General features: G+C 43.4%; 1 protein-coding gene across 4 annotated transcripts in view; it reads left to right on the top strand.

Annotated features, from left to right (window-relative positions):
- Positions 1-24,771, top strand: part of LOC119169493 (uncharacterized) — an 87,312-nt gene that overhangs the window by 35,146 nt on the left and 27,395 nt on the right. Inside the window, exon 2 of one of the 4 annotated variants that reach the window (XM_075884003.1) lies at positions 15,893-16,274. The exons of 2 other annotated variants lie outside the window; for them this stretch is intronic. In XM_075884003.1, coding sequence (XP_075740118.1) covers positions 15,999-16,274 — 276 coding nt within the window. In that variant the 5' untranslated portion in view covers positions 15,893-15,998. The remainder of the gene's footprint in view (positions 1-15,892; positions 16,275-24,771) is intronic. One more of the 4 variants, XM_075884002.1, reaches the window with a different exon arrangement.

Consider the following 24,771-nt stretch of genomic DNA (forward strand, 5'->3'; position numbering starts at 1 on the left):
GAGCCGGCCAAAATAGCAGTACTGATGAGGCGAACATCGGGTTCACGAGTGAATCTAAGGAGTTAGCTGCTGAAAGTGGCCACAAAGGCCACTGAGGGCCACAGTGATGGCGACGAGGCGCTGTGCCTGGAGAGTCTTGTTAATACAGAAATGCCATCTGTAATGAACTTGGCACAGCCGCCCTGTTTGTGCGTCGCCATAGCAGCTAAATGTGAAGTTCACAGTACCTCCGGCCCGGTAGGTGAGGACCCCTGTACAGAGAGCGGGGCACAGTCGGGTGCTGACGCGCACTGCGAGCTGGGCAATGTTGGGGCAAGTAGTTCTTTCAGGTGCGAGCGGCGCAGCCCTGAGGAAGACGCTTGCATTGCTCAGCCGTCAGTCAAGCTTCCCGCAAGTCAGGGAGTCCACAAGTTAACGGAAAATCCCGACTGTATAGGCATTATAGCCGAAGAGACAAGCGAAAGAAGTTCTGCTCTGCAAATGTTGCAAGCGGACTTCTCAAAAGTGAGCACTGGGCAACGTCCAAAAAGAAAAAGACGCCGCACAAGCAGAAGGAAAACCAAGGGTGTAAAGCAACCCGGAAAATCACTAATTGCCAAACAGCAATCGAGGCAACGAAAGCTTCGTTTGCATTTTGTGGCGTTCGCCAGTCGAGTGGGTTCCTATGCTTCAAACCGCCGGACAGATAGAGGGGTCAGGCAGGCATTTGTTCGTGGAGCTCGGAAGAGCCGTCCCCCTTCGCTCCATTGTCCTGCTCGAAGCGCGGGGTGCCTTGCGAGGCAGCGCCTTTCGGCCGAACGACACGACGTGGTTCGGAGACCCGTTTCCGTAGAACGCGGTGACGACGAGGGCATGCCTCCGAGGTGTAGACTAACGAGAAACAGGCGTCCGTGTAGCGGCCGTACACACTTTGGTCCGCCCCGGTTGCTTCGAACGGCTCCCCCAAGAGCGCGACCACCTCGAGCACGGATAAAGGTTACGTACATAGGAACCCAAAGGTGACCTTAAAGGCAAATGACTTGTTGGTTGAAACAATGTTCATTTATGTCTTTTGATTTAGGCTCATTCCATGAATGGGGGGACTAATAGCTTAGTTAATCTTTTGGTTTTCTTGTGTCGTCTGTGTGTGGGTAGACGATGTTCTGTTGTTTCAACCTATTACCCGTTCAGCTTGGAAAGCTTTGTTTTAGGGACGTTGTTATTTTATTTAGTTGGACTTTTAATTTAAGGTACTGCTTGGTCGTACAATTGAAGTATATCACGGTACGCATGAGTGCACAGACATGGCGTTGTATTATTCAAGGTTTTCCTTTTTATTATCATTTTAAAATAGAGCGCTTTAGTGGACAGTAAGTTCAAACAACTGCGTACAGGCGATCATGCCGATTTCTTTCTTATTCATCTTTTTCGAAAGCTGCGTGTCAATAAGTGACTTTTTAATACCGCTTAAAGCGTGTATTGTTTTTAATATGTGGCATCAAAGGATGCTTACGTGCCTTAGCTTGGAAATGTGCAGTATTTTTGTCATTGTCTTTTCATGTGTGTGGACATGACGTTGTGCGCGAGTTCTGACTTTCATCGTATAGTGACCGTGAAAGTGTGGTGTGTCGGGTGTTCTCTGCGGTGTCGTCCACGTCAGCGAAATGGTGCGCGCGTAAAAGAAAACGCATTGGTGGACAACCGGAACCCTGCAGGCTCTCGAACATTGAGCGTTTGTGATTTTCTTGAATATTACACAGTAATATTCTTAAGAAGGGGGCTATGTCACAGACGACTCCAATTTTCGGAGCAGCCGCGGGCCCCACCTACCAAGGAAGGGCGCTTTTGTGTTGGGGGACGACATCCGGCGACTATAACGACCCAGCGTGGCGCCGGCTCGTCTTCCCAGCACCGGTACCGGAAGGGGCACCGGCGATCTAAACAAGGTAAATTGCTCCCAGATGAGACGGGAACACGTGTACGCCCCTGAGGTGGTTTGAACTGTATCGGAAGAGCAGTTGACGTACAGACAGCAACAAGTGCGGTCGTCGGTGTCGCGAGTCTCGCGTAGGCGGCGAGCACGGAGTGACCCGCGCAACGTATTGAGACGGCTGCAATTCCGGGCACCCTCGTCGTCTACCAAGCCGGCGAGACCTTCAGCGGCACCCGTCAACTCCCCTACGTGCACCAAGGGCTGGTTTGGTCCGTATGGAACTTTTTATTGTGACTTTTTTCTTAAACTGTTAAAATATTTTAACCAGCCTTTTTTTTATTTGTAGTTGTGTGCGCTGCGACGCACGTAGAAATTCAAAAGCGCGACCAATGATCATTCTGTAATTATTCCCTTGTATCGCTCTTTTCTGATTTCCATTTTGTCGTTATTTTATTAACATTCCGCGTATTGGCCTGTGCTTGTACCTCTTGTGGTGTTCTTTTAGCATATTGTGTTATCTAGCTGTTCTTTCCATCGCGCGTATCAGTTTCCCTCCTTTGTTATTTTTTGTAATCTCCTGCCTTTGCCATTGTTTCGATTAAATGCTTGTTTAGGTGTAATCAAACTCTGTGTCTGCTCTATGAGTGCGTCTGTCAGGCCCACACATCACCACACGTGCAACCCCGCACGGGTCGACCAACCCGCAAATAAATTCGAAATGTGCCACTTCGAGGCCTTTCAGGCGTCGCAGGTCGAAGCGTAAAGTGGAAGCCTGCGAGTCTGCCGCACGTCGATGTTGGATCGGCGGGGCCTCACCAGAAGTGTGTGACACCGTCCGACAGCCGTTTTCGTGGTACGGAGGTTGTTCACGTGTCGCTCTTAAAACCATTCGTGCGCCGTACACCACCATCATGAACAACGGCCCAATCGACCGCTTCCGCGCGAGGGGAAATCAGGGTAAGCACAATATTGACAACGTTTGACGTTCATCTTCTTCATCTGTATATAATCATCATCACGAAACGTCGTCTTTGTTCGAAGGGTTAATCAGGCGATTCGGCCTAATAAACGCTGTCGAGACTCCAACGCTGCTACTGTCTTACAATATATATATATATATATATATATATATATATATATATATATATATATATATATATATATATATGAGATCTAACAGACAGTAATGCCAAGAAATTTCTGCTAACGGCTGGTTATTTTTTCATCTACTTTTTTTCTTCCTATTTACATTCCATTGGTTCTAATAACTTCCCCTATACATTCCTTGGCATTACTGTCTGTTAGATCTCATTATTATTGTGTCAAAACACTGAAAAACGAGCCCTTAGGTATACACTTCTTTCTCTTATTCATTAACGAGGGTCTCGTACTGGCAGACTTGGTGTCATTAGGTTGTATATGAGGGACTATTAGTCAGCGTCCCGCTCGTAATATATTCACGTGCTACGTGACGCCAGACATGCGCATAAAAGAGTGTTTTCACACTCGTTACTTGGCTTATAGATGGCGCTGACTGACACTCCTACTTCTAAATTCACATATAAACCCAAAAAAGTGGATGGAGGGAAGGCTGCTGTGATAGCACAGTGGTTAGAGCATCGAACGCGTTATTCGAAGGTCGTAGGTTCGTTTCCTGCTCACGGCTGTTTATATTTTCATTCACTTTTCTTTCTTCTTATTTACATTTCATTCGTTCTAATAACTTCCCCTATACATTCCTTGGCATTGCTGTCTGTTAGATCTCAATATTATTGTGTCAAAACACTGGAGAAAGAGCCCTTAGGTATACACTTGTTTCCCTCATATATATATATATATATATATATATATATATATATATATATATATATATATATATATATATATATATATATATATATATATATATATATATATATATATATATATATATATATATATATCCTCACGTGGTGTACCGCCGGGAGAAAAATCTGAAGGACATTCTTGTCAGAGCAAAAACAAACACCCCCAAAATTCAATCAGGGTGCCATCCCTGCGGAAAAGCTCGATGCAAGGTATGCCCACAGATGGTCACAACACGTGAATCCAAAGCGAACTTCTCGGATTTCAAATTCTGCATAACTGAAAGCCTTATTTGTGACTCCAGTAACGCAATATACATGCTACATTGCAACATCTGCGGACAAGAATATATCGACCAAACAGACACGCCATTTCGGCTGCGGTTCAATAATCACCGGTACCACGCCACTTCACTGCCGAAGCTACCTTTATCTAGACATCTGCGCTTGCCAAACCACAGTTTTGAAAATATCAGAGTAACTGTTTTGCAGTCCGGTTTCTCAAACAGACGCGAGCGCGAACAGCGTGAGGTATATTTTATTTTCAAATTTCGTACATTAGTAGCCGGCATCAACGAGGACCCCGGAAAACTCAACTGCCTCCGAGAAGTAAGCCAGGAGAAAATTGGTGACAAAGATTGATAGCTGAAGACCATGTTTTTTGTGACTGACTCGTACGTGTACACTGTCCTTTCTTGTGTGTTTTTTTTCCACATGCACATACAAAGTGTTTACGTTCGCAACCACTTCATGACCATTGAAGGGAAATGGACGAAGATTAAAGGTAAATAGCCGACCGACCCATTAACGCGAAACCTTTCCTTTGCGCACTCTGCCCGCCGCCCGCCGAACGACCCATTACGGGGAAACCCCTTTCTTTAAGCGCGCCGTCACGGACCTTCCCGGTGCCGCGGCGACAATCTTAAGTGGCCCGACACACGTCAAGAACTGAACAGCACGTGATATAAACCGTATGTGGATGTACACGGACAGTTGGCTTCGTTCTCAGTGTTAACAGTGGTTCTTCCTCTTTTTTTTTCTTTCTTTTCTTTCTTTTTTTGTCTTTTTTCTCCCCCTTTTTTGTTTTTTTTCCTTTTTCTAGTTCCCCATTACTCTCGCAAACGTCTTTCAAGGCGAGAGGGACGCAGCAGCAATGAAGTTTTGAAGCTCATGTCAGTATAACTCATCCCCTGATAAAGGAAGGACCCCTCCCGAAACTGTTGGGAAATAAATATATTTATCCTTGTTGACAACGCTCCCGTTGTGCCACATCCCATACCTTCACGAAGACTAACTGGCCCATTGAATTATTACTCGCACTATATATATATATATATATATATATATATATATATATATATATATATATATATATATATATATATATATATATATATATATATATATATATATATATATATATTGTTAGAATTCATTGGACGTCATCTTCCTCATCTGTCAATAACCATCATCAGGCTTCGCCCCGTTCCTCTTCATCATCGGCGCCATCTTGCTGTTGCTTGAATAAAGCGTCAGCTGAAACGTTGTATTTCAAGTGGTGGAAGGTGCTTCCCGATCTCTTCGACCTCTCTTCATCCAAAGCCAGCTCCTGGAGCTCCGTTCGGGACGTCGCTTACGCCAGCAGAGCGCCATGGCACAAGAGCAAGCCCAAGCGAACCACTTTGCAGTGATCTATAAATCATAACAATTACACTGTCCCATGCCAATTTTCGACCACAGTTTCATTTAAAACCTATTGTTGACTGGGACAAATTCGCGAAATCCGAGACCGAAACCCGAAAAAAGAAATTCAAGACTACAAAGACTGGGTGTCTCAGCTTAAACAGGGTGTAGCTCTTAGCGAAAAAGTAGCCCCAGCAGCACATATCCGTGATCCAGTAGACAGCAGGCTACCCCACCTATGGGAGGACTATCAGAGCTTAGAGAAACGATGGCTCAAGCAAAAATGTAATCGCAAACTAAAACGCAAAATGTCACAAACACTCCACTTGTAACTGAACACGCGGTCGAAGTTTCATCACAGCAGTGGAACCAGATATGTTACCAACTCGACGGTACTCTACATATGAAAAACTCTTGGACCCTGCTTCGCCATATGTTAGACCCATGCTCCTCGCGATGTGAAAGTAATAAGCGAATTACGAAACTCTTGTTTGAAGTAGAAAAACAAGGGCAAGGCGTTGAAACTGCTCTTAAAACTACGTATTTCCCAGGCTCAAGGCGAGAATCGTTACCCACCTAATATGGAGCTCGCAATGCAGACTTGGATGCACCAATTGCAGAGGTGGAAGTTTGGGCTGCCCTAAGCGAACTTCCCACCACATCTGCTTCAGGACTAGATGAAATTACTAACAAGACATTCCGAAATTTAGACTCCAAGTCAGTGGCAGCTGTTACCGATTACATGAATCAACCATGGAAGCAGGGCACGCTGCCCCAGGAATGGAACTCTAAGGGCTAAGGTGACTTTCATACCCAAACATAATAAGCCGTTAGACCTTATTAATTTGAGACCGATCTCTCTTACCTCATGTACAGGAAAACTGATGGAGCATGTAATTCTAAATCGTCGTAATCGCTACATAGAACAAGAAAAACTGTTTCCCTGTACCATGTACGGCTTCCAAGCGGGACTTTCCACTCAGGATGTCATGCTGCAGCATAAGGAGGACGTGCTAAATCCTACTTTTCCACACATCACCAGAGCCATCCTTGCATTGGACCTGACTAAGGCTTTTGATGATGCCTTCACTCCTCGATTTTACAATCTCTTAGTGAACTAAACGTAGGCTCTTGCACGCACAGGTATGTCTCTGCCTTTCTCAGCAATAGGTCCGTCTGCCTACAGTTGGGCGCTTTCAAAACCGATCCCTTCACGCTAGGTAGCAAGGGAACGCCCCAGGGATCGGTTTTGTCCCCGTTCCTTTTTAACGTTACTCTCATACCGCTAGCACGGGAAATTGCCAAACTTTCTTCCATCAATCACTTCTTGTACGCGGATGACATCACCATCTAGGTCAATGCTGGCAACCATGGCGAAATCGAATCGAAGCTTCAGCTGGTCGCTGACATTGTTGTTAAACACGCCAACAATATTGGGCTCACCTGGTCGGCGGCTGAATCGGAACTCCTAGTAATTGACTTTAAAAAGCAAAATACATGCCACATTCAAGTCATGCTTCATGACACCCTTATTCGCAGGCTCAATAAAATCAATATTTTAGGCCTTGATATTTCCGACATTGGTTTGAACGCTGATACCATAAAGTTAATCCACACCTCAGTTCATAATACAGCTTCCCTCATTAGGCACATATCCACTCATCATCGCGGCATGAGGGAAGCAGACACACGCCGCCTCATACAGGCCTTTTGCCTATGCAGAATTACCTATTTTATCCCCTACCTCTATCTCTCACTCACGGAGATCGAGCAACTTGAGAGACTCATTCGTGATGCCTATAAAACTGCGCTCCATCTCCCTAAATCAACAGCTACGGATAAACTACTTTAACTTGGTGTGCACAACACTCTTGGAGAGCTTGTAGAGGCGCATCTTTACAGCCGATATCAAAGGCTATCACTCACAGAAACAGGACAGGTACTCCTGCGCCAACTTGGAATCCACGTTCCTGGTCACACCACGGCCACGCACGCAGTTCACGTCACTGTTAGCAGCAACCTAATAATTCCGGCTCTCCCCAAAAATACTCACCCAGAACATAATCGGGTGCGACGGGAAGCTCGAGCCAAGTCCCTTCAGAAGTGCTTCCCTCCTAATTCTCCCGCAGTCTATGTAGACGCGGCCGAATATGTAGAACATCGAGCTTTCGCAGTAGCCGTCGTAGATGGATTTCAAAAACTGGTCGCTAGTGCGTCCCTTCCAAATTCGACAGAATTCCTGGAAGCAGAGGAGGTGGCAATTGCTTTAGCCATTGTTCACTCCTCCGCTGAGTATATTTTTTCCAATTCACAAAAAGCAATTCGTAATTTCACCACTTTCCGAATTCATTTTCCGGCTGCTAAAATTCTTGAATCAGCTCTTCCGCCTGATCACCTCATCACCTTCCTCTGGGTCCCTGCGCACTGTGGACACCCAGGAAACACGGCTGCTCACACCCAAGCCCGAGCACTCGCCAACCAAACTCACAGCGACCATCCTTCGCTTCGAGGTGCCAGGGATCGACTCCTCAGCTATCACGATATCACGCTATTTTACCTAAATTCCCGACTAACCTATCCCTCGCCACCTAAATCTCTCTCCAGAAGTGACCAGGCTTTGTGACGCAGACTTCAAACGGCCACAGTGACGACTCCTTTTCTTCTCTCCCTTTTTACACATGGTGAAACCTCGCCTCATTGCAACTTATGCCCTAGCACCAGAGCCAACTTCCAGCACGTATTTCTGAATTGTGCAAACAAATCCAAGCCTCCGTGGCAAGAGTCAGAACATCAGGAGCGATGGGAGGCTGCTCTGCGCAGCTCGCAACCGGGTTTACAGCTCTGGACGGACAGTGAGCTGGGCCATAAGGGTCGCCGAAGCACAGCAGTGTCCGGCCACCTAGAGTGGCCCGTGGGCTCATCGTCATCTTGATTCCACTTTCCCTACCACACCCCCCCCCCCTCAAATGATTCCTTCGTGAATCAATAAAGTTGATTACCTACCTATCTGTCGGAGACAAAAAAAAATAAAAATCACAGCATATCCACGGAGCGTATGGTGATGAATGAGGCATAGCATTCATCACTCTCTCGGCGCATCCGTTCGTCCGTTCGTTCTTGCTTCCGTCCATCCTTGCGTCTGTTCATGCGTGCGTCTGTGCATCCATCCGTCTCTCCGTTCGTTCGTGCGTTCGTCCGTCTGCGTGTTAGTCCAACTGTTCGTGCATGAGTCCGTTCCTGCGACCGTATGTCCGTCAGTGCGTCCGCCTGTCTGTCCGTGCATATGTCTCTCTGTCCATCCATCCGTTCATCTAGCGAACACTCCAAGTACCGCCATATCGCATCTTTTCATCATATATATTCATCGTATAGAACTACCGCCATCCAGCGGGCATTCCAAGGACTAAGCGAAAGGTGACACGGCTGTACTGGAGGAGCGGCACGAAAGCTCTCTCTTACGCACGGCGCTTCGTGTGTATTTCCCACCTTTCGCCACCGCTAGTTCATGGCACTGCGGCCTAACCCTCGCTAAACCTTGCTAAAACCAAGGAGGTTGTGCCTAGCGAGTTTAACGTGGCAACCTTTTCTGGTCACATAGTGCTAAAATCGCGTCGTTCTGTTACTAGTTTTTTCTAGTAAGCATAAAATTCAAGGCAAATTTTATTAGATATGAAGTCCCCGATTCTCGTCTCTGTAGATTATTTCATCAGAAACAACTACCATTTTATTTATGATCAACGTGTGCGGGTTTTCTCCCCAATTCAAAGGAGTGCGCGCGTGCTGCTCCTCTATTCCGGTCGCGGAGGTGGCTGCCGACTATTACTACTACTACTACTACTACTACTATTACTACTACTACTACTACTACTACTACTACTACTACTACTACTACTACTACTACTACTACTACTACTACTACTACTACTACTACATACGTCGTGGACGCACGACTCACAGCTTAAAAAGTTTTGCCGCCCAAAATAAGAAAATCCTGTTTAAGTTCCTGCGGTATAAAGAGATTGTTCCTTCATTAATAAATATAAAATAAATTTGTGTATTTCAGCAGAATTGTTGCAGTCATTGGAAGCGATTGAGAAAGGATTGGAAAATCGCTTTATGTCAGTGCTACCCCACCTTACAAGTCACAGAAAAATCTGATGAATGTAAGGCAACAACACTAGAAAAGATAGAAGAGAGAGAACAACACTAGAAGAGATAGAAGAGGAAGTACAGTCACTCCCAGCTTCATCTCCAGGTCCAGATAACACAACTACACCAATGTTAAAAATTCTTTCGTTTGTCTCCCAGTGATCTCGTTAACTTTATAAACTTTTCTGGCAGAGCGAAAACAAAGAGCGAAATAGGTAGAGCGAAAACATGAAGCGAGATAGGTAGAGTGAAAACATATATTGAGTGAATCTCAAAGCGGATTTACAGCTGGGTGCCCCATATGATGTGCCCATGTTGACCAAGAAGTTATAAATAAACTTGCTCGGCACAGAACTCTATATGCCACTCTCGTGATCTTAGATATTTTTAAGGCGTATGGCAACGTGGATCACGCCATCTTGATTAGTAAACTTCGAAGTGTTAACGTTCCCGTATATCTAATCGCATGGACTCAAAATTTTTATGCGGACGTATATATTATTGTTTGCAGAATGGGCTATTTTCTAAACAATACAAACAGAAAAAAAAAGGTTCCTTCAGGATTCGTTATTTTATCATTTTTATTCAAGATATTATCAAGCTCTATGCCTACTCACGAGAATGTGGAAATGTATGTACACGCAGACAATATAGCTTTCTTTCCAGCTTGCCAAGACACACTCGTTGTACAATATTTTGCCGTCATATTTAGATACAAAAGAATTATGGCTTAGCAACCTGTGCATGTCATTTAATATTAACAAAAGTGCTCCTCTTCCATTTACATTTAGCTCTCCTGTGTGGATCGCGTTGATGCATGGCCAGGACTTTATTTTACAAGTAGACTCATTAAAGTACTTGGGTATAATATACACTGCCAATCTGAATTATAGTTCACATACTGAATATATTGCGTCTAAGCGATTACGTGCGCTTGGGTTGTTCTGGCGTATCAAAAATTGTTGATTTAGAATGCGTAGAAGTTTTTGGATGATATATTGCATGTGTGTCTGCCCAAAAATACAGTTTGGATTTGTGCTGTTCTGTGGGGTATCCACCTATAAATTACGGCCTCTTCTCGATCTAGAGCGTGAGGCATTGCGCATATGTTTAGGTATCGCTAAGTTTGTCGCTAACAATTTTGTTCATCATAGAGCATATCTGCTTCCTCTAAAAAACCAGGTTTCGCATATTAACTGTTCAAACATTTCTAAACCTCTATTGCTCCCAACAGACACACTCCCAATACGTATTTGTAAGCGAGCCATCCATATATTTTTTATTGTGAGTGGTCTCGGCTACATCGATCTCGAATAGTCTATGTGCGAAAGCTCTGAAAGCCATTAGGGGTAAAAACTGGGACGTGGGTTTCTCACAGGTACGAATTCCTACGGTAAGGACAAAATTTGATGGTCCATTTTGAAAAATTGCTAAAATTTTGCCGATTAGATATTTTAATTAGTTGATGGAAGACCACCTTCATACCCTATAGATAAGTTCAGTTATAGCCACAGAAGCTTGCGGCAATGCCGAGAAAGCGCGAGTGGACATCCATACAAGAGCGTCAAACTGTTCTTTTTCACTCAGACTGCTCAATTTTACGCCGATATTCCAGGAGAATTAGTGGCAGTCATTCTGACCATACGCAAGCTCCCAACTTCAATGGTTATACTGACTGATTCTTTATTCGTTTGCAGCGTTCTGACAGTACCGAATACATCGCATTGTTTATCAGAATTTTATACAGCTATGCCCAATCATGTTCGTGATGTACATTTAGTGTGGTTGCCTGGTCTCAACGCACTAACACTAAATGAAACAGCGGACACAGTGGCGGCAGTATCGATTCAGGGCCCGCCCTGAATATTCTAAGACCCTGCTGTTAATATACAATCGCGCGATTTCGAAATTTCTCCATACGGCAGGAACACACCAACTTTTCTGTTTTAAATGGCGCAGATTCTAAGCACCTTAGGTTTAAGAGGTACAGCTCATGGTGTGCAACAGGACAATTCAAAGTGACATTTACTAAATTGCGATGCAGGATTGCCGCTGTAATATTTTATTTATACAGACTTTGTTTTGTTTCTTCCCCCCACTCTTACTCTTGTACACAAGCGGAAACCATATAACACTTTCTCACAGAATTCTACAAGTACCGAAATTCAGGGCAAAATTTTTTGGCCCCAGCTTTCCTAAAACATAGGCTTCAGCTAACTGGAACGGTACCATTCTCCGTAGGGGCTTCGGCTCTGGGTCATTGCAACAGGGATATATATGAAGCGGAATATAACTATATAAATGAATCAAAACGTCTACCATGCTAATGTCACAAGTACATACTCATTACTTATTCCGGTCATCAGTTTGTTTCATGTACTTTTACACCATTCATTATTATTATTATTATTATTATTATTATTATTATTATTATTATTATTATTATTATTATTATTTCTTCTATAACAATTCGTAATATAGTGTTAGCACAATTAGTTCTTTCGTGTACCTAAAAACATCTTTTTCGGCATCCCCCCACCTATATTTTTTTCAAAATCTCACTGCCGCGCGATTTATGGCCGATCCGCAGTGGTGGGTTGAGCCACTCGTCTCTGGTGAAACGAACCAACGAATCTATTTTTAATATGTTATAGCCATGCGTCATGTCAGTTACGTGCAAAACCATCCCACGGATCGTAATAGAGTGTGTAGTCATTATTCATAAATAATAATCGCCCACATGTACATCTATCAGAGGACGAAAGACCAGACGAGCATTGGACCCAAAAACATGTCATACGTCACTCAGTGTTCACCATCTTTTAGGGCCGAAGCTCCTGATAGCGGCAGCCGTTCGTCCCTTGTAGCCGTTGTAGTAGTGTGTATCAAGTATAAGATTTTGACGTCCAAAGTGGTGCCGGTGAGAGACTTCTTGTGTTAGTTGTTGAACAACAAAAGATAGCGCTTAATGTACATGCCAATGGCTGCTAAGGGGGAATGAGAGACAGGAAAATTCGGCTTTTAGTAAACGCGCACTCTGCGAATTTTTATTGTTCAACAACGCACCGAAGACAAGAAATGGTTGCTACGTTGTACTCGCTGTACGTAACCTCCTAGATTTTAGAAAGGTTTAGCGAGCATTGGGCCGCAGTGCTATGAATACAGTGAACTAGTATATACCACGAACTCGAGGTGGTTAAAGGTGGCAAGTAGACACGAAGCGCAAGCCGTACGAAAGTGTGCGTGTGCCTCCTCTCGTTCAGTCGTTAGAATGTCCGCTGGATGGCGGTGCTTCTATATGAGGGATAAATAATGAAAAGATTCCAGAGGGTGGTACTTGGAGTGTTGAATAGATGGATGAACGGACACAGAGACAGATGCATGGACGGACACACGGATGGCTGCATGGACGTGTGAACGCACGAACAGATGCACGCACGGACGGGCGGATGGACGCATGGGCGGCCACACAGACGCAAGCATGGATGGACGGAAGCAAGAACGATTGGACGGAGGGATGCTCCGCCCCACTATCCATCATTGACTCCGTGGATATGCTGCCATATTTTTAACGCTATACTTTTGTTGGCGCTTCGTTGCAAAAATAATACTTGCTTATTTACCTAGGCTTTCATTGTTTTTAAGTACCTCTTCTTTTTCCCTTTCTGGGCACATATAAATTCAGACTTGTAACCCACAATAGATTGAAGTACGCCACATAGGATGAAAAATAAAGATGTAGATTTACTTAAAGCCTTTTATTGAGTGATGCCAAAGAGTGCCATTTATTGTATTACTAGTACCAAGTTATAAGCCAGAGCCAGGCAAATGTCGGTGAACGATACAGGTTAGCTACTGGCCTTAAAATATTTGAACGTGGGCTCATTCGTATAAATATATATCACGAAGGAAAACAGGCACTGCCTGGAAAACACGGGCAAGAAGGAACACATCTTGTGCATGCCCTCGTGTGTTCTTTCTCGTGCGAGTTTAGAAGCAGTGCCTGTTTCACAGAGAAAGCTGCTATGAGATCAGAACACAGGTCGCGTGTGGCACTGTAGCTGTCCGCTGCCACAGTCGTCAGTGTCTGTAACCAATATAGCAAGAAATAAAAAAACAACTCAGTAAATAAATTGCCTCTGGAGAGAGTGAACAAAACGTTTATTTGATGTTCTGCGCAAGAATATCGGTGAATGGTATTCAGCAGGCGCTGCGTTAGAGTGCCTCGAGCGTGGAGCGGAGGCGAACGAGCGCATCGAGGCACGTTAGGCACAAGTGCCATCTGGCAGTTATCTTCGAAAACAAAGGAAGGCGTGAGTGCCCACGGAGAAAGATGCGCGCCTTTCTCGGAGGCGATAAGAAGTAGAACCCAAAGCGACGGACAGGTGCCACCACCGTGACGTCGTAGCAAAGCTTTGGAAACACCTTTCTGAGCATCGCGTTGCACTGTGAGCACAGCGCGATTAAACGCTACATTCCTTAGAGTTATTTGTGTGTGCTTCTTCTAGTATAAAGGCACACATACAAAACATCGAAGCATTGTTGTGGCGCCTCAGATATGCGGAATAATTGCTTTTTATTGATAATCGCAAAACTATGAACGCTAAACCTTGAGCAATATTGTTGGGCACTGCGGGTGGGGTTGGCAGTTTGGTGCCGTTTGAGGTATCGTTAGGGCATACAAACTGACAAATGTACAGGCAGACAGACAGACAGACAGACCAAAATTTTTCCGTCAAAGGTCCCCAAGAAAGACTATCGTCTTTAAGAAAAATAAGAAGGACACAGACGGATGCGAACACGAGCCCGCTGCGTGCCAACCTTGTATTCTACCACTGAGCCACGCCGGCCCTTGAAACTTTCAGAACTGGCCTGCGGTTGCAGGCTTGATGTCGGGAAAAGAATTGCGCTAATATGTAATAAAGCGGTTAAAAGATCAAAGGAACAACCAGGTGTCACACGATGAGAATCGCGTAAAGAGTTGGTCGTTAAATGACCCAACCCATTACAAAAGCTTGTTCTGCTTCACCTATTAACTGCACTCATAAAAAAGACATAGTATTTGCTAACTTTGACGTAGTAATGGTTTGTCGCATATGTCACAACCCTTGTGGTAAGCGCAGTTACTGACCGCCAGGCTGTTAACAGTTACTACATTTGCTGTCACAACCAGCATTTAGTAACTGTTACTGCCCTAGACATTACCAACCATGCGCCGTATTGAGGGACTCCAGATGAATTCCACCACCTGGTTAATTGCGATCTGCTTGTCTTATTAACTTTGCTGTTATTTACTGAGTTTCTTCTATATGTCTAATACAGCGCGTGTAAAGCTTGATTATGGTTCGTTAACTTCTACTTCTTTATTACGGTAATGTTAGAATGACCTTTACATATCTCGTTTGCGTACTTTAAAACAAAATCTTTTTTTTATCCGTGGATATCTCCTGCGTCTTTTTTTTTCAAATTTAAAGATGATACATGGAGACGACTCCTTTGATAAACTGTCACAATAAGAATCACCTACTGTTTTCGATTAGACAGCCAACAGCTGGATAGTAAAAAGGTAGCAACGGGGCAAGAAAGTTAGTAAGGGCTGCAGTTACTACCTCTTTCATTCTAGTTAATAACTGTTTACTAACCTACGTACTAAACAGGTAGCGAGAACTTAGTAAATGTTGCAGCTAGTTACTGTTTACTAACATAGGTAGTAAACATGTAGCAAAAGGTTAGTAACGGTCCAATAGAGGTTGTAAGCGCTGCAGTTACTACGTATTTGCTTGCGTTTGCCACCTTTTTTTACTTACTTTATTTAAGGGTGAGGGGCGCGTACCCATTTCAGGCATAAATCTTAATCGTCATCAGCCACTGCATCAAATAATGCACATAACTTCTTGCAAGTTTGCAACGGATACCACGCTTCTCCGAAGAATGATGAAGGATAGCATAGTACACAAAAAATTATGATGATTTACGGTGCCATGGGTACCCAGCAAGTGTGTTTGTACCAGTCACTCAAAGAGTGTTAAGAAAAGGCTCTGAAAGGCCACTCTTCGTGCTGCGCGTTTCACGGAGGCTTGGCTTTTTTTTTTCTTTTGTGACTTATAGTAGGTAGTAGAAAAACAAGCCGCCGAGAAAAGGGGATTCCCCTGTTGGAATATCACCCCTCTCAGGACCAGATAACGTGTATGATGCAGATGGCAGCGCCACTACAGTGATATCTCAGTTATGTCTTGTCTGTTCAACCTGCTTTGCGCGAATACGTGCAATGGGCGTGTTTCTTTATCTGACACAAAACGAAAAGGGACCGTTCGGTCCCACCTTGACTCCGCAGATAGCTGCCTGCCGTGCTACAGAGTGGTTGCTGAGAGACTGCTTGGGCGACGAAGAGGTCGAGGAATACAACAAGCATGTCGGGTTGCCTGTATTCTGACTGGTGCGAGGTGTACCTCTCCAGTAGGCCGCTTCAGCAGAGCAGCTCCATCAATGGCGCCGTCAACGTCTTTTCCCTGCTAACGTCTTCATCGCAGTCGGCAAGCGGCAACTCATGGGCGATGCATTGGCTCCTCGTGTTCGACTACGGCGAGGACGAGGTGCTCATCTGCGACGCCGACAACCACGAGGGAGACCTGACGGGGCGCACGTACTGGAAAAAGAGGGCCGCTCTTGAGAACTACGGAAAGAAGGTAAGTATAAGCGACATTGCTGTACATGGCAGAAGAGTAGAGTCGACTCTTGAATTTGCGGCGCGCACCGAAAGCAGGTGACGATCGGCCAGGGGCCTTGCGGACAGAAGTTTATCTCAAACCGGCTCTTTTTAATGCGTTGGCGTTCAGGAGCTTCTTTCTGAGTAAATCGAGCATGTGCCTTGTTGGCTGTGAATGAAAGATCTGCGTGGTCCGTGAGTGAAAATTCGAGATTGATTCAAATAAAAGAACAGGCGGAATTGTTGAAGGCCCATAATGACCTCATACACTTCCTGACAGCAATCAATCACACGTTTTCAGTCATATGCCTCTCTGAGACATGGTTAACAAATAACGATGGTAATCTATATGGCATGTCGAACTATACCTCTGAGTACTGCAACCGCGATTCAGCCCGTGGTGGTGGTTCTGCGGTCTTTATTGATTCGTCATTGTCATATAGGCGTCGTCACGATCTTTCTTTTACTAACCTAAACTGTGAATCGGTCTGGCTTGAATTTGACCAAACGGTTTTTTCACTGAACGGCAGAAACACCATCATTGCATCAATCTACCGCTCTCCGTCTTCATCTATTGTTCATTTTTGCTCGCAACTTGAATCCCTTCTAAACCTTCTCGTTTTTGAAAACAAAAACGTCATCATATGCGGCGACATTAACATTAACATACTTGACCTTTACAGTCATTCATGCTCGGATTATGTTCGCGTTTTTCAAAGTTTTGGCTTCTCATCGTTAATCACAGCTCCTACTAGGTGCGATCCATCAGGCACGAATACACTGATTGACCACATTTTGTCCAGTTTGACAACGAGCGCCTCTGCGGCTGTAATAGACTATCAGTTTAGTGACCATTATCCTGTTTTTCTCAGAATAGAATCCGCTCTCTTGCCCCGTGCCACAAATCATAAACAAGTCATGAAAGCGGTGTTTAACACAGAAACATTTGTTTCCTTGATTAACCAACTAGACTGGACTGATGTCACACAAAACGAATCTGCTGAGCAAGCCTACGACTCATTTTCTGCTCTAATAGCAAACTGCATAACACAGAGCACATCGCATGTCCCTATTTCTTGGCGGTTTAAAGAGCGAAGAAACCCATGGATCACCAACGGATTATTGCACTCAATTTCAAAAAAAGATAAAATGCATAAGAAGCTTAAGGACCAACCATTTAACACAGTGCTACAAATTCGCTATAAAAAATATTCGAATACGCTTGGTGCAATTTTGAAACGTGCTAAACGTGACTATTTTCAAACGCGCATATTGCTTAATGGAACTGATACTAAACGAAACTGGCAGCTAATTAAAAAGTTTCTGAACAAAACCGATTCCCATGCACGGTTAACGAAAATAAGTACTGCATCCTGCACATTCACTGAGCCAATTGACATTGCCAATGCTTTTAACGACCATTTTGCCAACACTGAAAACAATCAACACCGGCCATCACTTTCCCACTTATCGCGCTGTCCGCAATCTTTTTACTTATATCCTACTTCTAGCGCTGAAGTTCGCTCTGTCATATCATCGTTAAAAACAACCGGGGCGGGTTTAGACTCCATTCACCCTTCACGAGTTAAGCTGATAATCGACTATGTTTCACCTGTTCTTGCTAACATCATCAACAAAATGTTCAAGGATGGCACATTTCCAACCTCCCTAAAAAACGGCAAGATAACTCCCGTCTTCAAGAAAGGTGACCGTGAATGCATTAACAATTACCGTCCTATTTGCATTCTTCCTTTTTTTAGTAAAGTAATCGAAAAGATTTTGTACAAACGCCTCATGTCATATTTCAAAAAATTCGACTTGCTCTCTCCCCATCAGTTTGGTTTCCGTCCAGGTTTCTCAACCGAACTGGCGCTCATTAGTTTCACGGACAAAATCAAACTAGCCATTGATGACGGTTCACTATTTGGTGCAGTCTTTGTTGATCTTACTAAAGCTTTTGACACTATTAATCATTCCATTCTTTTTCACAAGCTCGCATCTTACGGCATTACAGGACCAGCCTTGAGCCTTATTAAGAATTTCCTAAAAAACAGGTCGCAAGTTGTACAAATCGACGGTAGTGTTTCCTCTCCCAAGGTTACTAATACAGGAGTGCCTCAAGGATCTATTCTAGGCCCGCTGCTTTTTCTACTCTTCATCAACGATTTGCCCCTAACACTTCGCCATACTGACTGCTTGTTATATGCGGACGATACAACCATATATTCATCTCATAAAAGCATCGCCGTACTGTTACAAAATCTAAATGTTGACTTAAAAAATGTAAGTGATTGGTGCAGTCGTAACTGCCTGCACATTAACCCCACTAAAACTACATTTGTAATATTTCATTCTCCATTATCAAAAGTGCCACCCGTGGTGCTCACGATGGGGGACAATGAAATACCCGTTACTAACAGCGCCAGGTTTCTGGGTGTGACATTAGATGAGCACCTAAAATATAATATTCATGTTCATTCACTAATGCATAAAGTTTCTTTTGGCATACACGTAATCATTAAATCACGTAATTATTTCGAAAGGCCCATTATTCGTTCACTTTATCACTCTTTCATTCATAGCCATCTGTCTTACTGTGTATCATCTTGGGCTAATACTTACTTTTGTCACCTCGATTCCCTTCAACGCCTGCAAAACCAAGCTATACGACTAATGACCTTCAGTAATGTTTTTACCCCCTCTAAACCGCTATACCAAAATCTAAATATTTTGCCACTCTCAGAACTACTTAAACAAAAACTATCTCTATTTATTTTTCGGCTAAAGAGATGTGGCACCTCCATTCCGGCTTACTCAAATGAATTTTTTGTCAACACTAACATTACGAGGTTCTCTTCAAACGACAATCTACTTCTTCCCGCCGCTCGAACAAATTACGCGAAACTAACAGCCCTTTTTTCAGGCATATCCATTTGGAATTCGTTACCATACGAAATTAAATCAGCATCCTCTGTACATACATTTCAAAGCCTTCACAAAAAATACTGTCTCGGCAAATTATGTGGGCAGGCACACTAACTCAGGGATCTGCCACTTTTTTTTTTCTTTTTTTTTTTTTTTTTTTCGCGCATGCTTGATTTGCTACCATTACCGCTGAATATTTTGCTATCATTTGCTGAATATTTTGCTATCATTTGCTGAATATTTGCTATTATTACCGATATGAATTAATCTTGCTTTTGTTTTGTAGCCGTAATTTTTATAGCGTTTGGTATTCACTATTTTATATGCTGCTATTGTGTTAAAACTTACTATGTTCACTTTGTTTTGATGAATTCATGACGCCTGTGTCATGAAGATTTCCCTTATAACTGTGTTTTTATTTTCCAGCGTATATTACAGTCATAGACTTAAATACCATGCCAGTTTTTTTGTTGCTTTGTTCATTTCTTGCTTTTACTCTTCTTATGTAGCTCCTTTAGCTTTCCTGTAAATTTTATACATGTATTTTTTTTTTTTTTTTTTTTGCTATCAGAGCACGCTTTTTTCATGCTGCCCACGTTATTCAACTTACACATGTTCTAGTATTAGGAGGTCCCCCCGTCAGTTCCTGAAACTATGGGACCTCCGAATGTATTACTTACTACTAAAAATGTTACATTGTATCCAAAGAAGCTGAATAAATTGATTGATTGATTGATTGATTGCTCAAATTTGGGTGCATGTTAAAGAATCCCAGGTGGTCGAAATTTCCGGAGCCCTCCACTATGGCGTCTCTCATAATCATATGGTGGTTGTGGGACGTCAAACCCCGCATATCAATCAATCAAGGCGTCTCTCTTAATCATATGGTGGTTGTGGGACGTCAAATCCCACATATTATTCAATCAATCAATAAAATAAAAAACTTTGACGATGCTTGAGCTTCACCTGCAAGAATTCAACATGATAGTGTAATGGCAACCTTTGGCATCGTGCTTTAAATCACTAGCCAGGTGTCATGTTCCTGTTGAGTCAGCCACGCCGCGAGGAAAGGAACTTAGCGCATTTTGAAACTACCGTAGAGTGCATATTGAAAGTGCCGTTGCGAAGTGGATACTACAAGCGAGGTAACTACTAGGCGTGCCCTAAGACAAAATGCCGTTTTTTTTGATGTGACTGATCACGATGGGTTGTGGCAGGGCCTTTTGTAGCGGGTATGGAAGGTTTAAACCATATATTCTTTGTGCAACTCACATGTTGAGACGACTGGTGAGATTTTAGGCTCGCCCAAGCAGCCAATATGCCTTATTGTGAGTCGACGCACTAAATAACACACGTGCGGGATATATATCTGAGTTAGCTTGGGGCACGGTTCTGGTTTCGTGGTAGAACGCCTGCTTTCCATGCTGGCCGGGGTTCCATTACGGGTCGGCTTCATAACTATAATATTTGCGTCAGTTTTTAATTTTACCTCAAGGTTATCGCTGATTGTTCGCTGAAAAACAACGACGCTGACACCGTTGTGAAATTGGTCCAATTACGCTATCGCGTTGTATACTCTTCAAGCGCCCTCCATGTTTTTAAAGGTGGAGCTCATGAGGGCTGAGTCTTGTTGGCGTGTGTCGCGCTCCACAAAACCAAAACTGAACACCTGCACAATGAAGAACGAGAACATCTATGTAAATAATTGTTTATTGAATAATTTGGGGAGTTTAATGTCCCAAAACCACCATATGAATATGAGAGACGCCAAGTGGAGGGCTCTGGAAATTGCGACCACCAGGGGTTCTTTCACGTGCACCCAAATCTGAGTACACGGGCCTACAACATTGCCGCCTCTATCGGAGAAAACATCTATGTAAAGAAAAAAAAGCCTACTTGATCTGTAAATCAATGAATATATGACACTACAATACATGATTACCTGCGCCGTCCGTTTGTCCATGCGTCCATCCATTCGTGCGCCCGTCCATGTGTCCGTTCTTTATACTAGTACACGACTCAGACGTAGACGTTATGGACCTTATAGGCCATATAGCTTCGCGCACTTGTCATCATGCACTTTGTAGAGATGCATGCCTTCTTGAAGACGTGCGCGCTTATATTTGTCAGATTATTTCTAGGAATACAAAACTACTGAACATGTAGCAGTCAAAGCGAACGCCGACGCCTGTTTGTGAATTTTGCCAAAATATTCGCCCAGAATAGAGGCGGTGCTGTGCAATGATGTGCCCATATTGATTGTATAATAGAGGCAGATCGTGCTGCAAACACAGACGCAAGTGAGAGTGAGTGTAAGAAGATATAAGATATCGCTAACCGAAGGCTCACTATCTAATCCATTTGCGAATAGTCGAGAGTATTATTGCACGCCAAAATTCGATGAACGCGTGATTTTCACCAGCATGAGATCGAAGAAACGCGTTTATTGTTCGAAGCCAGGCGTACCGATAGCTGTGATAGCGCATGCGTGAGCTCACTATTGATTACCCTGCTTAAAAATCGAAACGAACTGTCTTAATAGTTATCTTTCACATAGACCCCTACGCGTGCCGAATTGAGTGGTTCGCCTAGGGTGTGAGCATGCACAGATAGGGCTTCGCGCCTCTTTCTTTTCCACCGTCGTGTGCCTTTCCTGTTGTTCATCGACGTTTGAGGTGTCTATGGAGTTCTTTGCTATGTCCATGCTGACAAACACGCCCTGTTTGTTTATTGTAAATATCTACCAATTAGCCCAGCTTTCTCTCTGATTATGAGCGCATCCATATTCATTTCGGCTTTGTGTTCAGCGTCAATATTATTTTTTCAATCGTACATTTCAGTAGAATGATTACAGATGAAGCTTTTTTTCTATGTTCAATTAGTTACTAAAAATAAGTTCAAGGAATACCTGGAATTAGAAATAACCCTAAAATTTGACAGTACTCTCATTGTTTGGTCTTCAAAGACTGAAAAAAAAACAACAAGACGCTGACATATAACATCCTTAGGAATATGTTTTTACAGGTCTCTTTCCAAAAGGAAGTTTTCAACCGTACACAGTTTTCGAATGCCTTGGGCTAGCTATAGGGTTCGTGCCATTGCGCTACGCATGACATGGTACTTTGTTTTTTTTTTCAGTCACGTTCTTTAAGGAGGCATTGTGTGCTTAATGTGTTATTCTCTGGATTCGGTCAAAAACCTGTCAGCGCTTCATGTTCTATACAGTGAGATTTTATTATACTATTTAACTGATTGATACTTGGGGTTTAACATCCCAAAACACCATGTAACTATGAAAGATGCCGTAGTGGAGGCCTTTGCAAGTTTCTACCACCTAAGGTTCTTTAACGTGCACCCAAATCTGAGCACACGAGCCTACAGCATTTCCGCCTCAATCGAAAATGCAGCCGCCGCAGTTGGGATTCGATCCCGCAACCTGCGGGTCAGCAGTCGAGTACCATAGCCACTAGAACACGGCGGCGGGGCTTTATACACTCTGAGGAAACATCCCACATTTCAACACTTCGCCAGATATTCAACTCTAGTATGAGTTTGTGAAATGAGGTGTACGTTTTCCAGGTTTCCTGTCGCTTTACTAGCAAGGAATCAACTATTATCTTCATAAATGCGAAACAGTGTGAAAAACAAGCGCACAGAAACAAACAGAAACAAGCTATAAGATATCTGCACCGTTAAGTGTATGCAATGTATGAGTGAGGCGCACGCGCTTTTTCCATCCCCCTACACTTTCCTGTCATGTGTAAAAGCCTATTTATTTGTGCTTGCCAAAAATAAACGTATTATTTAATAGTCGGTGCTTGTTCCCATTTGCTTCTTTTCGTGTCCTCGTTTTTCGCGTTGTTTCGTATGAACAAAGCCTTACCAACAAGCTCGAACTCCTACACTCTTGAACTATTATCTGTTGTTAACTGTCTGTTATGTGCGGGTATCTGTCGATAAGTGTTTAACAAATTATTAGAGCAAACGTAGTTGCCTCTGAAAAGGTTCCGCAAACACTAAACAGCTCTATAGTTTCCGGTTCTCGTCATGCACAAACTGATTTACAATGCTGGCGTGTTCTTGAACATTCCAAGCTCAATGTTAGGGTAGCACAGATGGCTCTGGAAGGGAGTACTAACGTGCTGCATGTGTGAGTCATCCACACAAGTGCTTTATGACGTCAGCTCAGTAAATCTGCGTCAGCTAAACTGGAACGTAAGTTAAAATGTTGAAAACGTTCAAATAGCAGGGTGCAAACTTAGAACCTGTAGCAAGGAATCCTTGAGCCCTGACGAATTTTCCGCGCACTTATTCAAAATCTACATTCCAAATTGAATCTCGGACAGCTTAGCTTCTTGTACTCGACGGCCTCAAAGAGTGTATATGTAACACAATTATCCATTAGAGGCAGCCATTTCGAACTCATTTCTTTACTTTTTGCTTTAACACGGCAGCCATTCACATCACCACAACATAATGACATTCCTCTACGCCAAACACTATAAAGGCTCAGGAGCCATATAGCCGTATATACTCGGTGCCAACTATATTGACATTGAAGCGAAGGCTTCCGCATATACGCATCGCTCCGCAAGTATTACGGTTGTTTATGGCTGATATCAGATTGACTTACTGGCATCAATAACACCTTTCGGAAATTGCATACTGAAAAAAAATGTGCACAGGAAAATGTCTCAAGATTGTTCAGTGTACATCTTAGGGTCCCATTTCGAGTGCATTTTGCTTGGAGATCTAAAAGCGCGTATGCGGCTGCACACTTACTCACCACGTAATTTTGGTTTACTTTGTGAAACCAGCTAGCTGAAAAGGTGTTGTTGTTAAAGAACAGAGAAGAAGAAGAGGGTATTTTTACAAACTGGACAATATTGTATTTTACCTACGACTTCGTGCAGCTGGATTTTGAGTTATACTATAGATAAGGCAGCACTTATTACAGCAAGGTGAATGAAAAAAATTGCGCGCTACCAGGCATGCCCTCTTGTTGCTTAGCTTCTACCCTGCTGCCGAATAAAGTTGTCGCCGAGTATATATTCCATGTGTGTCTGCTGTATCCATTCTTTTTTGCATAGACTGTGAAGATTGTGTGCTTCGGAGCAAGCGTGTTCTGACAAATTTGTAGAGATGCATGGCATTTTCCCCACAACGCTGACGTTGTTATCAATGGGCGTCGCTCTTGTATGTTCATTCCAAATGGTAATAAAACGCTAGTCAATCTGCGCCATTAAATTTTTCTTTTGCTGCAAAGCCATCGAACTACCTCCATCGTTCGGACAGACCTGAATGATGACACATGCATAATATCGCTTATTAGGCAACTTTGTGTACATAACACGACAGTTTTGTACGCGCTTGTCATTGAAGAGGCTATAGAAAAGAGGGTAATAAAACGCACAACAGTTTATGTTTTGTCGTTGCTATTATGCACTGCGCAGTGTAGTTTTTGGAGTCCCACAAATATATTTTAATTAATGTATCCTCTCACTGTAAGCTGCAACTGTTTAATCATCTGCATGCCTTTTTATGCATACAGT

Source organism: Rhipicephalus microplus, unplaced genomic scaffold (genome assembly GCF_043290135.1).
Source record: "Rhipicephalus microplus isolate Deutch F79 unplaced genomic scaffold, USDA_Rmic scaffold_23, whole genome shotgun sequence".
NCBI lineage: Eukaryota > Metazoa > Arthropoda > Arachnida > Ixodida > Ixodidae > Rhipicephalus > Rhipicephalus microplus.